Below are 14,614 nucleotides of genomic sequence, written 5' to 3' on the forward strand. Positions count from 1 at the left end.
GTTAAAGAGAATATTCACAAAAAAACCTCTACGCATGTATGACATACTGTATCTTGTGTATGTGGCATATCATGTATGACTTTATTTTGTGGATTTTGTTGTACAAGTGGTATAAAGGAAGTGGTCAGATGGCCGAATGGAGTTTCAGTGGGTATGAGACCTGTGCCTCCTTGCTGCTGCTCCACCAACTGGAAGCTTTAGGGGCGGGCTGTTCTGGCTCCTGTGACAGAATGAGTCTCCTCACCGCTCCTGTTAATACGTCTAGATGTAATACTGTGTTACTCTGAGAGAGAGAGAGAGAGAGAGAGAGAGAGAGAGAGAGAGAGAGAGAGAGAGAGAGAGAGAGAGAGAGAGAGAGAGAGAGAGAGAGAGAGAGAGAGAGACACAGAGAGACACAGAGAGAGAGAGAGACACAGAGAGACACAGAGAGAGAGAGAGAGAGAGAGAGAGAGAGAGAGAGAGAGAGAGAGAGAGAGAGAGAGAGAGAGAGAGAGAGAGAGAGAGAGAGAGAGAGAGAGAGAGAGAGAGAGAGAGAGAGAGAGAGTGTACTTGGTTAGAAAGAGCAGTTGGGGGAGAATCAGGCCACAGTGATCTGCAGGACTAAGCTGTGTTATGCAGGTAGGCTACATCTGGAAGGACCAAGCATTTTGTCTGTGGCACCGCTAGCACTGCGATGAGCGGTCTCCTCTTGACGGACATTAAAGCACCATAGATTCATTCCACCCTTCACACCCCAGTCACCAGAGGGCGCCACTATCCAGTGTTAATCTTCCACTACAGTCAGTAGTCGCTGTGCATGCGTGTCTGCGTGCGTGTAAGAGTGTCTCGCTCAGCTAAGCCAAGGCTTTTATTCATGACGCACACTGCTAAATCTTCAGTTCACTTTTTATGGGGAAAGCCAAGGGGCAGGGGAACAGCTATCCCAGGAATAACCCTCCCTCTACCATACTGTAATAGCTTCCTTATGGCCTAGCTCTTTGAACTATGAGATATATATATATATATATATATATATATATGTATAGAAACCAACTGTCACTCTTTGGGAGTTGGTGCTGGAGTGTGTGTGCGTGTGTGTATGCGTGCACGTCTGTGTGTATGCATGCAGGCGTGTGTGTTCTGGCTAGCTGACAGTGTTCCATTAAAAACATTTCTTTCTTGTTTTATTTTTTTCTCCCCTGAGAGAGCCATGACCTCTGCATAACCTCTGTTATGATATCTGGAGTTCTATTTGTTTGGACAGGAGAAATTATATACTATCACTCACTTTCTCTCTCTCTTTCTGTTTTCCTGTCCTCTCCAAAACAAAGGCTATTTCTTCCCTCCCAATACGTAAAAGCTGTATAATAATTTGGGTTATGAAAGAGTGCACGGTATGTGCATATTTAGCCGTTTTAAGTCATCTCTCATAGTCTGGAGCTATATGAGGTGGGTGTGTGCGTCTCTGAGGTCTCCCCTACCTGCTCCTCATGTAGCACCACCTGTCCCTCCAGTGGGCTGCCCAGGGCAGCGACAGTCACAAAGGGCTGCCAGACTCCACTGATGGTCCTGGGGAAGACATCATACAGCTCCATACACTGGACTGTGTCTCCGCTCTCCTTCATTGCAAACAGGCACACCGGGTTACACGTAGCCATGTAGATCGCATCTGAAACAGGAAGTTAGTGTGTTAGTGTGTGGAGGAGGTGGGGGCTGTTATGTACTCTTGTTCTCTCGTTGCGTGCAGACACACTGGGTTACATGTAGCCACATAATTTGCGATGTGTGTGTGTGAGGTGTGTTTAAATGCATGCGTGTGGCATGTGTATGTATCTCCTACCGTTGTTGGTGGTGACGTCACAGATGATGTTGACCTCGCTCATGGGGATCTGCCAGGTAGCTTTCTCTTCGGTGAAGCTCAGAGCTCTGGACTCCTGCCTCTCACAGGGGTAGCCCTGCACACGTAGAAACACTGGCCCCTACAAACACAGTGCACAAAGTCAAGGACGCAAAATGACGGCCCTGTCTAGAAACCTCTAGCCCCTATGCACTTCATAAACTGTGTGTGTTAGTACCTTTAAAATGTGTGTGTGTGTGTGTGTGTGTGTGTGTGTTAGTACCTTTAAAATGTGTGTGTGTGTTAGTACCTTTAAAATGTGTGTGTGTGTGTGTGTGTGTGTTATTACCTTTATATCGATGGGGTGCGTCTCTGTAGGGCAGAGCAGTTTGCGCCGGGCGTTCCCCTCCTGGTTGGTGGTCCAGTAGCCAGACATCCTGACCTCTGGGAGGGGAAGCCTAGGAGGGAGGGGGAGAGGTCACAGGGCATTATCATGACAACCACACACAGCACTATCAGAAAGGTGCGAAGGACTCTTAGGATACATCTCAAGCACAAATAGGGCTCTAGGACTGACTAAAACTAAGTCCACTACATGTATATAGGGTAAGTGCAGTATCGTATGGGATTAAATTTACCCCTTTTTCTCCCCAAGTTCATGGTATCCAATTGGTAGTTAGAGTCTTGTCTCGTTGCTGCAACTCCCGTACGGACTCGGGAGAGGCGAAGGTCGAGAGCCGTGCGTCCTCCGAAACACAACCCAACCAGCCGTACTGCTTCTTGACACAATGCCCACTTAACCCGGAAGCCAGCCGTACCAATGTGTCAGAGGAAACACCGTACACCTGGCGACAGTGTCAGCGTGCACTGTGCCCGGCCCGCCACAGGAGTCACTAGTGCGCAATGACACAAGGACATCCCTGCCGGCCAAACCTCCCCTAATTGTGCACCGCCCCATGGGTCTCCCGGTCGCGGCCGGCTGCGACAGAGCCTGGACCCAGAATCTCTAGTGGCACAGCTAGCACTGCGATGCATTGCCTTAGACCACTGCGCCAATCGTGAGGCCATATCGTATGGGATTTGAGTAAAAAGATATGGGGTGCATCTCAATCAAACGTTCATCGTCTTCTCTCCCTCATCTGCACTAATCTGAAAATACAGACTAGGGGATATCAATAAGTTTTGCGTTTTGTGTGGTCTGTGAATAAATAGCATTTTGTGTGGTCTGTGTATAAATACTGTGTGTATGTATCTGGGTGTGTATCTGGCTGACCTCCCTTGTTGTGTCTGTCCAGATCTTCTATGGAAAGCCACACTTTCCCATGACTCACGGCTGGGTTTAGGCCACCGGCCACGGTGTAATAGGTCGCAGGTGGGATGGAAGAAACAACACCACAATATACCAAACCACCAGGAACTGTCCAACTCAATAGAAATCACTCTAAAAATAGAAATTCTGAACGAATTCTACAACGTGTCTAGTAACGGTCAGTCCCATTTTGGACTGCTCGAGTTCAAAGAGTAGAGATATTTACTTTGATACAACTGGGCAAAACAGATTGTGGAAGGTTATTCCGTGTATTGGCTAAATCCCATTTTAGATTGTGACCAAAGCATTTCTATTTAATACATATTGGAAATTGAATAGGACAATGCGGTACACACCAGGGTTGGGCTCAATAACATTTTGGAATTGACTCCCAATTCAACTCATGAATATACATTGGAATTGAATTAGCCCCACCCCACAGGATGCAGAATTTGAATGATAGGAACTAGAATTGAATTCAGTGCAATTCAAAGAAATTTCACTCAGTCATAGAACATGAGTTTCATTGAATCGGACAGGTCACACTTCCGAATACCAAAGAATATATCACTTTTCTCTGGAAACAATGTTAATTTACTCTTTTAACCTTCGTGCTTAGAATAGCCTATTATATTTCCACCAACCATTTAATTTGTTTGGCTTCTTTTTGAAGGCATCCGGGTCAACTTGAGTGTCAAACGAATGCATTCTGGAAAGTGTTTAATGAAATATAATAACTTTGAATATTTGCATACAGGTTTTGTTTCCCTTGATCATTCATTTTAAGAGTTTGTCCTGAAAATCAATTGTTTCAACAATATTTTAAATGCATGTATATTACAACATGTTTGATGTTTTATGTACAATATGTATATTTGTATAGACTACACCAAAAATGAGGCATTTGAATTTCATTGAATTTCACCAAATTAAATTATATTTCATTTAATTCAAATTGCAATTCTGTATACTTCAATTACAATTCAAGAATTGAATATGAATTTAGATGCATTCTCAATTCAATTCTGAATTGAATCCAACCATGGTACACATGTTTGGTGTTAAGTTGCCATGCTAGGAATCAGGTTGCCTTACAGTACCTGTAGACAGCCTTAGTAATAGCACATCTAACCTAGTCTACTAAACATAATCATATCCTACCAATCTAGACTCATAAAGACTCATCATGGAAGGAAAATACTTGTTTCTTCCCTGTTTGGCCCTCAAGATTGTTCTACTTGAGGATTATAAAAGAAAACTTCACAAAAACAGGGTTTATAATGAAAAACAGGAGACAGAAGAAACAAATATTTTCCTTTATTAAAATCTATACATATATGATGAGGTGGAATATAATCTTAAATTAATCCTTACCTGTCTTTCTAATGAAATTAGGAAATACTTAATTTAATCGGAATATTGAGATGGTAAAAACAGCATACATTCATACCTAAAACATTCTAATATATAAAAAAGGCTAAGTAACACACACAACTGTACAACCGTATAGGTAGATACATAACAGTATATACATACTGTATAACCGACCATCAACGGTGGCCAGTAGTGAGTGGTTATGCTTGCGAGCCACAGTAGGCAGTTACTAATCTACGATAGCCGACGTGTGTAGGGAAAAGTAAACGGACTATCCATGCTATCCTCACTGACCTGGGGGAGGTACACTGTCAGTACATGGTCATGTCTGGGGGGGGTATTAATCTTATCAAACAGCTAGCAGCAAGTGGCTTGTCCAATTAGTGTCTTTTTAGTGGCCTATTGAACAAGCCTCACCGTAGCAAGGCACACTGTGTCACAGTCAGAGTGTTTGACCACGACTCAATGCCCATCTCATGTGACCGTACACACTTCTTTCTGTCCTCTCTCCCTCTTTCTATTTATCTGTTCCGGCTCAGGGTGCCAGTGTATGCTAGAGGCCAGGGTGTGTGTGTGTGTGTGTGATTCTCCGGTGGTCACGGTGGTCTTACTCCTTGGCTAGGTGGACACTGCTGGGCTTGGCTCCGATGGGAATGCCGTGCTTGTGCAGCGCTTCGATCAGTACCTCCCGCGTGTCCTTGTTGTACGAGTCAAAGTCAAAGACGTTCCGCACCACGTTGGCCAAACCCTCATCTGGGAATCTCTGTATGGTGAGTGACAGGGGGAGAGAAAGAAGGGGGAGAGCAATGGCGAGAGAGAGAATAAACACCCAGCAGTAGTGTAAGTGAAACCAGCAGGGTCAGTGTGAGGACAATACACAGCTCATCGCTCCCTTCTTACCTCCCTACTTTCCCTGCTAACTATCCCTACACTAACTTCACTTTCTGTGTTGCCATGGGGACTTACTGAAAATCACGCAAGCGCGCATCCCCTCTCCTCTGTGCCCCGATGATTAATGATACGAGAGGTAAAAATAGAAGCATGTCATATGCAGCAGCCGTCTGGATGAGGGAGATGGTTAGTCAATGTAAACATACTGGTGATGTACCAAAAGAGCCTCTCTGAGCGTTCTACTCTCTCACCCCCCACCACTCCACACATCAGGCCAATGGAAAAGCTTGGCCTATACGGTGAGTTCTGAAAGTATTCAGACCTCTTCACCTTTTCCACATTTTGTTAGCTTACAGCCATACTCTAAAATGAGATAAAAAAAAAAAATTGTCCTCATCAACCTATACACAATACCCCATAATGACAAAGCGAAAACAGGTTTTTAGAAATTGTTGCAAACGTATTAAGAATTAAAAAACAGAAATACCATATTTACATAAGTATTCAGACTCTTTACTATGAGACTTGAAATTGAGCTCAGGTGCATCCTTTTTCCACTGATCATCCTTGAGATGTTTCTACAACTTGATTGGAGTCCACCTGTGTTGAATTAAATTGATTGGACATGATTTGGAAAGGCACACACCTGTCTATATAAGGTCCCACAGTTGACAGTGCATGTCAGAGCAAAACCTAAGCCATGAGGTCGACGGAATTGTCCGTAGAGCTCAGAGACAGGATTGTGTCGAGGCACAGATCTGGGGAACGGTACCAACACATTTCTGTAGCATTGAAGGTCAAAGAACACAGAGGCATTCATCATTATTTGTCAGGGAGGTGTTTCCCAAAAGGCACCTAAAGGACTCTCAGACCATGAGAAACAAGATTCTCTGGTCTGATTAAACCTAGATTGAACTCTTTGGCCTGAATGCCAAGCGTCATGTCTGGAGGAAACCTGGAACCATCCCTACGGTGAAGCATGGTGGTGGCAGCATCATGCTGTGGGGATGTTTTTCAGCAGCAGGGACTGGGAGACCAGTCAGGATCCAGGTAAAGATGAACGGAGCAAAGCACAGAGAGATTCTTGATGAAAACTACATCCAGAGAGCTCAGGTCTTCAGACTGGGTCAAAGGTTCACCCTCCAACAGGACAACGACCCTAAGCACACAGCCAAGACAACGCAGGAGTGGCTTCGGGACGTCTTTGAATGTCCTTGAGTGGCCCAGCCAGAGCCCGGACTTAAACCCGATTGAAAATCTCTGGAGAGACCTGAAAATAGCTGTGCAGCGACGCTCTCCACCCGACCTGACAGAGCTTGAGAGGATCTGCAAAGAAGAATGGGAGAAACTCCCCAAATACAGGTGTGCCAAGCTTGTAGCGTCATACCCAAGAAGACTCGAAGATGTAATCGCTGCCAAAGGTGCTTCAACAACGTACTGAGTAAAGGGTCTGATTACTTATGTAAATTAGATATTTTCATATTTTTTTTTATTATTATAAATATGCAAACATTTTCAAAAACCTATTTTTGCTTTGTCATTATGAGGTATTGTGTGTAGAGAGAGAAATGTAAAAAAAAATTTTTTTTTTTTTTGAATAAGGCTGTAATGTGACAAAATGTGGAAAAAGTCAAGGGGTCTGAATACTTTCTGTATACAGTATATGTCGGTCTCTTTAGTGTAGGCATGCATGTTTCTCTCCAGGCAGGCTGAGGTCATGGAAGTGGGAGTTATCCGGCGGTGGGTAACATGGTCACTCAGACACAAGGACACCCTTAGGACATTCCCCCCATGAATTAAACACTACTTTATTATCTATTCATAAAAGAACTCTGTGACCCACTAAAGCATCAAACCACTGTTCTGGCACGAGTATATGTGTTTGTATGTGTGTGTGTGTCTGTAGCATACCTGCAGATGTTTGACTATATTGACCACCTCCCTGGTGGAGTAGGGGTAGGTGATGGTGCCCTGGTCTGCCATGGCACGTAGCTCTCCGAAGGCTGCCACCAGCTTGTGCAGGGTGGCGTCGGGAACCGCTGGCCCGTACTGCTTCAGCATGGCAAACTCCGCCTGCGGCTTGGGGTTGTCCACCGCGTGGCAGCTGAAGATGTCACCTGTAATATGGTTATGTCAACGTGCCGTATAAGTGACCGTGACATAGCTGCTGAGAACATCAATTTGGTGTTTATTTTAACCAGGCAATTCGTAAATGCTTATGTGCTACTTATGAACGTGTTATGTATGGCTTACGAATGTGTTCTCCAAGTCCTTATGTAGAGACCGTTTGACTAAAGTGTTGCCGCTCTTTAAGGAATACTTTGGGATTTTGGCAATGAGGCCGTTAATCTACTTCCCCATAGTCAGATGAACTTGTGGATACCATGTTTTCGTCTCTGCGAGCAGTTTGAAGGAAGTTGATAACTAGCGCTAACGCAGTGACTAGCATGCTAGTAGATGCTCAGACTTCCAGCCATTGCACTAACGATAGTTAGCATTGGCTCACAAAACTACCGCTAAATTCTGTCAGACTGGACACGGAGACATACAAATGCTATCCACTATGGCTTATGAATGTGTTATGAAGTCCTTATGTAGGTACATAAAGTGTTACTGCAAAAGCTGAGTCTTACCCAGTGAGCCAAAGAAGTCGTTTCCCAAGAAGGGGAAGCCAGGTCTGTTAGCCAGGACCAGCATCCTGAAGTCTGGGTGCATGGCTATGGTGTTAGGTCTTCTCTCTGCTTCTAATGGGTCTAATGAGGACACAACACACTGTGTTGTACAAAAAAAAAAAGTACAAAACACACATGCACAGACACACGCACACTCACAATCACGCGCACACATGCTCGCACGAGCACACTCTCTTCAGCCAGAACAAAGAGTGGTTTAGGCAGGTGACAAAGAAGTGTCCCAGGTACTCTTTAGAGACGGGGGGATAATTGAAGGGATAAATAGAAGATAGAATGACAACAAAGATAAACAGATCTATGATATACAATCCAGGGCCATCCAAGCCACTCACAGGGGTTAGCATAAAAGCCTTTATGGACAGGTACCAGTAGACTTAGAGTCGTAGGCTGTTTACGCTTGGTTTTACTTTCCACTTCTAACTAAACGTACCTAATAGACTGTCACTATGCTGAATAGTCTAGCCTCACAGAGGAATGTAAACAATACTGTGTTTGTGTGTCTGGCAGTCCATGTGAGTGTGTGTGTCTGCGTGTGTGTGTGTGTGTGTGTGTGTGTGTGTGTGTGTGTGTGTGTGTGTGTGTGTGTGTGTGTGTGTGTGTGTGTGTGTGTGTGTGTGTGTGTGTGTACCAGAGACGATCCTGCGTCCGTCTGCGAGGATCATCTCTCCACTCTCCACCAGGGTCTTCAGTATACAGGTGACGTTAGTGGGGGCTTTGTCTGCCTCGTCTATCACTAGGATGTGGCCCATCTTCACAGCTTTCACCTACACACAGAGTGTGTAAATACCATAATTGAGTGTTAAAGGGAGTAGGAGAGAGAGAGAGAGATGGAGCGAGAGAGAGAGTAAGGGAGAGAGATGGAGAGCAACACTTAACAAAACCCAGAAACACAAGATTGAAATGAACAAGTGATCTAGCCCCAAGATTAAAATGTTCACAGCTGGAGGTGAATAACTAGAAGGCATACATTGACTACTACCGGAGTGAGGCCAAAGTTCAGAGAAAGACGGGAATGCTACCAAACATTGGGGGAAAAAAGCCTTCAGCTGAATACTTAACCCGTGTAAAAGACGCCAAACAAATAAAAACCTGAACCAAATACAGAAGTAGTGATCAAAGACTGGCACCTGACAGGACACCATCAAAAAACATGGTTGAACAGAGAGGACAGACTATGTCATCACTGTGGGCCAAGAGAGATAGAAATTGAGAGATAGAGATAGAAATTGAATCACCTGCCCCAAATATATATTAATTAAGGAGTCCTTCTTCCCCAAATTCAAAATGAAAAGTTCTACATTCACAGAACAATCAAACAAAAATAAACTGTGTATACTTTTGGGGGAAAGGTCTGATGTTATAGAGTTAGCAGCACAGTATGTCACAGCTTGCCACAAGCTAAAGGAGGAAACATTAAATGTATTATTTTCTCCATGTATTATAAGTAATAGACAATATAAGTACCACCTTCATAAAAAAAAAGTTTAATTAGATTCTGATCGTTGAACATTATAACATTTCTGTGTTGGATATTTATTTGTGACATGAAAATAGAGCTCTTTGGCCACGCACACCAGTGGTGGGTTTGGAGACAAAAACCAGAAGCCTATGCAGAAAAGTACCTCATATTTACGGTAAAATATGGTGGTGCATCTTTGATGTTACTGGGCTATTTAGGGTGCTGGAGTACTGAAAACAGGGGTGTCAAAATATTTATTTTACTGTAATTATTACTTTTTAAACAAAATCTGCTTCTCTGAGAAATTGCATTAGTATGAAAGTGTACTAAGTGTACTGAATGTATAATATGCTGAGTGTACTGAATGTATAATATAATATACTGAGTGTACTGAATGTATAATATACTGTGTTTACTGAATGTATAATATAATACACTGAGTGTACTGAATGTATAATATAATATACTGAGTGTATTGAATGTATAATATACTGTGTTTACTGAATGTATAATATAATACACTGAGTGTACTGAATGTATAATATAATATACTGAGTGTACTGAATGTATAATATAATATACTGAGTGTACTGAATGTATAATATAATATACTGAGTGTACTGAATGTATAATATACTGTGTTTACTGAATGTATAATATAATACACTGAGTGTACTGAATGTATAATATAATATACTGAGTGTACTGAATGTATAATATAATATACTGAGTGTACTGAATGTATAATATAATATACTGAGTGTACTGAATGTATAATATAATATACTGAGTGTACTGAACGTATAATATACTGAGTGTACTGAATGTATAATACACTGCGTGTACTGAATGTATAATATACTGAGTGTACTGAATGTATAATATAATATACTGAGTGTACTGAATGTATAATATACTGAGTGTACTGAATGTATAATATAATATACTGAGTGTACTGAATGTATAATATAACACACTGAGTGTACTGAATGTATAATATAACACACTGAGTGTACTGAATGTATAATATACTGAGTGTACTGAATGTATAATATAATATACTGAGTGTACTGAATGTATAATATAATATACTGAGTGTACTGAATGTATAATATAATATACTGAGTGTACTGAACGTATAATATACTGAGTGTACTGAATGTATAATACACTGCGTGTACTGAATGTATAATATACTGAGTGTACTGAATGTATAATATAATATACTGAGTGTACTGAATGTATAATATACTGAGTGTACTGAATGTATAATATAATATACTGAGTGTACTGAATGTATAATATAACACACTGAGTGTACTGAATGTATAATATAACACACTGAGTGTACTGAATGTATAATATACTGAGTGTACTGAATGTATAATATAATATACTGAGTGTACTGAATGTACAATATAATACACTGAGTGTACTGAATGTATAATATAACACACTGAGTGTACTGAATGTATAATATACTGAGTGTATTGAATGTATAATATAATACACTGAGTGTACTGAATGTATAATATAATATACTGAGTCTACTGAATGTATAATATAATATATTGAGTGTACTGAATGTATAATATAATATATTGAGTGTACTGAATGCGTAATATACTGAGTGTACTGAATGTATAATATACTGTGTTTACTGAATGTATAATATAATACACTGAGTGTACTGAATGTATAATATAATATACTGAGTGTACTTAATGTATAATATAATACACTGAGTGTACTGAATGTATGATATAATATACTGAGAGTACTGAATGTATAATATAATATACTGAGTGTATTGAATGTATAATATAATATACTGAGTGTACTGAATGTATAATATACTGAGTGTACTGAATGTATAATATACTGAGTGTATTGAATGTATAATATAATATACCGAGTGTACTGAATGTATAATATACTGAGTGCATTTAATGTATAATATACTGAGTGTATTGAATGTATAATATACTGAGTGTACTGAATGTATAATATAATACACTGAGTGTACTGAATGTATGATATAATATACTGAGTGTACTGAATGTATAATATAATATACTGAGTGTATTGAATGTATAATATACTGAGTGTACTGAATGTATAATATAATATACTGAGTGTATTGAATGTATAATATACTGAGTGTACTGAATGTATAATATACTGAGTGTACTGAATGTATAATATAATATACTGAGTGTACTGAATGTATAATATACTGAGTGCATTTAATGTATAATATACTGAGTGTATTGAATGTATAATATAATATACTGAGTGTACTGAATGTATAATATAATATACTGAGTGTACTGAATGTATAATATACTGAGTGTATTGAATGTATAATATAATATACTGAGTGTACAAAACAATAAGAAAAGCTTCCTAATAGAATTGCACTACCCCCCATTTGCCCTGAAAAGAGCCTCAAGTCGTCGGGGAATGGACTCTGGCCCATGTTAACTCCAATGCTTTCCACAGTTGTGTCAAGCATTGGCTCGATGTCCTTTGGGTGGTGGACATTTACATTTACATTTAAGTCATTTAGCAGACGCTCTTATCCAGAGCGACTTACAAATTGGACCATTCTTGACACACACGGGAAACTGTTGAGCGTGAAAACCCTAGCAGCATTGCAGTTCTTGACACAAACCTTTGCACCTGGCACCTACTACCATACCCCGTTCAAAGGCACCTCAAATATTTAGCCTTGCCCTTTCACCCTCTGACTGGCACACATTCACAGTCCATGTCTCAACTGTCTCAAGGCTTGAAAATCCTTCTTTAACCTGTCTCCTCCCCTTCATCTACACTGACTGAAGTGGATTTAACAAGGGACATCAATAAGGGATGATAGCTTTCACCTGGATTCACCTGGTCATTCTGTCATGGAAACAGCAGGTGTTCCTAATGTTTTGTATACTCAGTGTATATACAGTATTTACACACTTTTTTTCCATTAGTATTATAGCTACTATTCTTACTGTTGTTTTTGTATCACTTCCCTTTGGCAACATTGACCTTGGCATTCATGCAATTAAAGCATACTGGATTTGAGAGAGAGAAGTCATACTGACCAGCGGTGAGTCCTCGTATATGATAATTCCATCTCTAACAGAAGGCTGTAGGGTCAGGGTCTGAACTGTAGTGTCCCTGGAAAGGGGAGAGGACGGAAGGGCGGGTTACACACTTTACAGTCAATAACAAACGTAGAAGAGATGGAACGGTTCTCCCATCCAGGCCAGTTTCCATTTAAGATCAAAAACACATGAGTTTGCTCAATGTCAATGTGTGACCTATACAGCATGTCCCGGTTTTGTTTCATGGACAGGCTGCTTCTCAATCATCTTTTTGAGACACCGCTCAGTGGACGCACCCACACACACATGCGTGCGCAAACATACACACATGCCAACACCCACACACTCATCTCAGTACACTTCATGACAGGCTGCCTCCCCAAAGCCATGATTTTGGTCTAAAATTAGCTAGTGCTAACCAGGCCACCTACACACACAGCTATAGTAGCTAACTAGGTCACATCTACATGCAGCCCTGTCCCTGTCTGCTTCTGTCTTTCAGATGACTTTCACCAGACAACCTCTACTTTCTCTCAGTAATTAGAGACACTCCGCAAGGGGAGGAATCTGACATGAAAACTAAACGTACACGTAAACTGCAGTTTTTTCCCCACCTCACTCATGTAAGACAGAAGGGTAAAACCTTGCCTACAGTCAAATTGCTCTGCAAAGCACAGGAGTGGGAGCTGAGAAGATTACAAAGGAAAAGCCATCAACTGAACTCCTGTCTCTCCCCTGGAAACTGAAGTCTAGCTTGATGGTTGCATCTTCTCTCTAGACTAGGCTATTGTGTGATTGCTGCTGTCCAGTCAAGCAGAATGATTACTAGGGGACCCCTGACCTTATTGTCTATCTGTCTGACTGTCCCAGTGCTATATATAATAGACTGATCCTTTGACTGTCACACCTATGGATGTTTTCACATGATGAGCATAGTGAGACCGGTCCCCTGTCTCTTTGTAACTGAGAGAGCAGTGCGTGTGTGTGTGCGTGTATATATTCTTTGACATGTGCCTGTGTTCTCTCTATATCACTGCCAGGTAAACTACAATCCTCTTCAGAGCCTCTGTTGAAACAGCCTTTCTACAAGTGTGTCTATATGAATAACCATGTTGTAGGTGGTCGAACACTGAAGCTACCGCGACCTGATTTACACAATCTTTTAAAAATGTAGCTTTCTTCATGTTGTCACGCTGTGTGGAACTACATGCTCTCGTTTTCAATACATAACGGTTCATGTGTTATTCTACCAAGGATCATTCTGTTGTGAAGACTCTACCTGTGATGAAGGTGTTTTCTGGTTTGTTTTATCTTCCTTACCTCGATGCACTTACTGTCATTCAGATTGGATACAAGTGTTTGCGTAACCCATCAGGGCAACCTTGTTTGACATATTTTCCATGTTGAACCACCTGAAGGCTATACTTGGCATGAGGGCACATCGCTAACTTACATCAATAACTAATATCAATGTGTGTGGTCTGAAATCAGGCCAGCCGCAACCAATGTTCTGTTTCTATCAAGGTGACGTAGCGGGCTAATTATAGAAGCCCCTGAGAAGCACTTGTGCATATTGAAGATGTGAATGCTCATCCCCAAAGTCTTTTTACGTGTCTATTGTCAAAGGATAAAGCTAAGAACATTTACAACTTCCTCGGTAAGAGCACTATAACAATATGGATGAAAATTAAACGGATTCTACAAGAAACAATATCACTCCCTAAAAAGCAACCTTCTGAAACAATCTTTCATTTGATAGGGAAGATATACAAAACCTTGCAGAGAGCCTATCCAGCTTCCAATCTCTTAGAAAAAACATTTACATATTTGAACCAAAACTTAAAAAGAACTGATGTTGGCACACGGAGGGAGAGCATAACTAATGTACACTTAAAATGTACACTTAATCCAGCATAAACAGTGCATTCGGAAAGTATTCAGACCCCTTGACTTTTTCCAAGTTACAAACTT

At 41.1% G+C, this 14,614-nt stretch overlaps 1 protein-coding gene across 1 annotated transcript in view; it reads right to left on the minus strand.

Annotated features, from left to right (window-relative positions):
- Positions 1–14,614, minus strand: part of vwa8 (von Willebrand factor A domain containing 8) — a 97,232-nt gene that overhangs the window by 46,751 nt on the left and 35,867 nt on the right. Inside the window, exons 22-30 of the mRNA XM_055870343.1 lie at positions 12,641–12,716; positions 8,712–8,847; positions 8,024–8,143; positions 7,302–7,507; positions 5,111–5,262; positions 2,166–2,274; positions 1,820–1,958; positions 1,461–1,648; positions 161–283 (exon numbers count right to left, since the gene is read on the minus strand). Of these exons, the coding sequence (XP_055726318.1) occupies positions 161–283; positions 1,461–1,648; positions 1,820–1,958; positions 2,166–2,274; positions 5,111–5,262; positions 7,302–7,507; positions 8,024–8,143; positions 8,712–8,847; positions 12,641–12,716 (1,249 nt within the window). The remainder of the gene's footprint in view (positions 1–160; positions 284–1,460; positions 1,649–1,819; positions 1,959–2,165; positions 2,275–5,110; positions 5,263–7,301; positions 7,508–8,023; positions 8,144–8,711; positions 8,848–12,640; positions 12,717–14,614) is intronic.

The sequence above is a fragment of the Salvelinus fontinalis genome, chromosome 19 (genome assembly GCF_029448725.1).
Source record: "Salvelinus fontinalis isolate EN_2023a chromosome 19, ASM2944872v1, whole genome shotgun sequence".
Taxonomy (NCBI): domain Eukaryota; kingdom Metazoa; phylum Chordata; class Actinopteri; order Salmoniformes; family Salmonidae; genus Salvelinus; species Salvelinus fontinalis.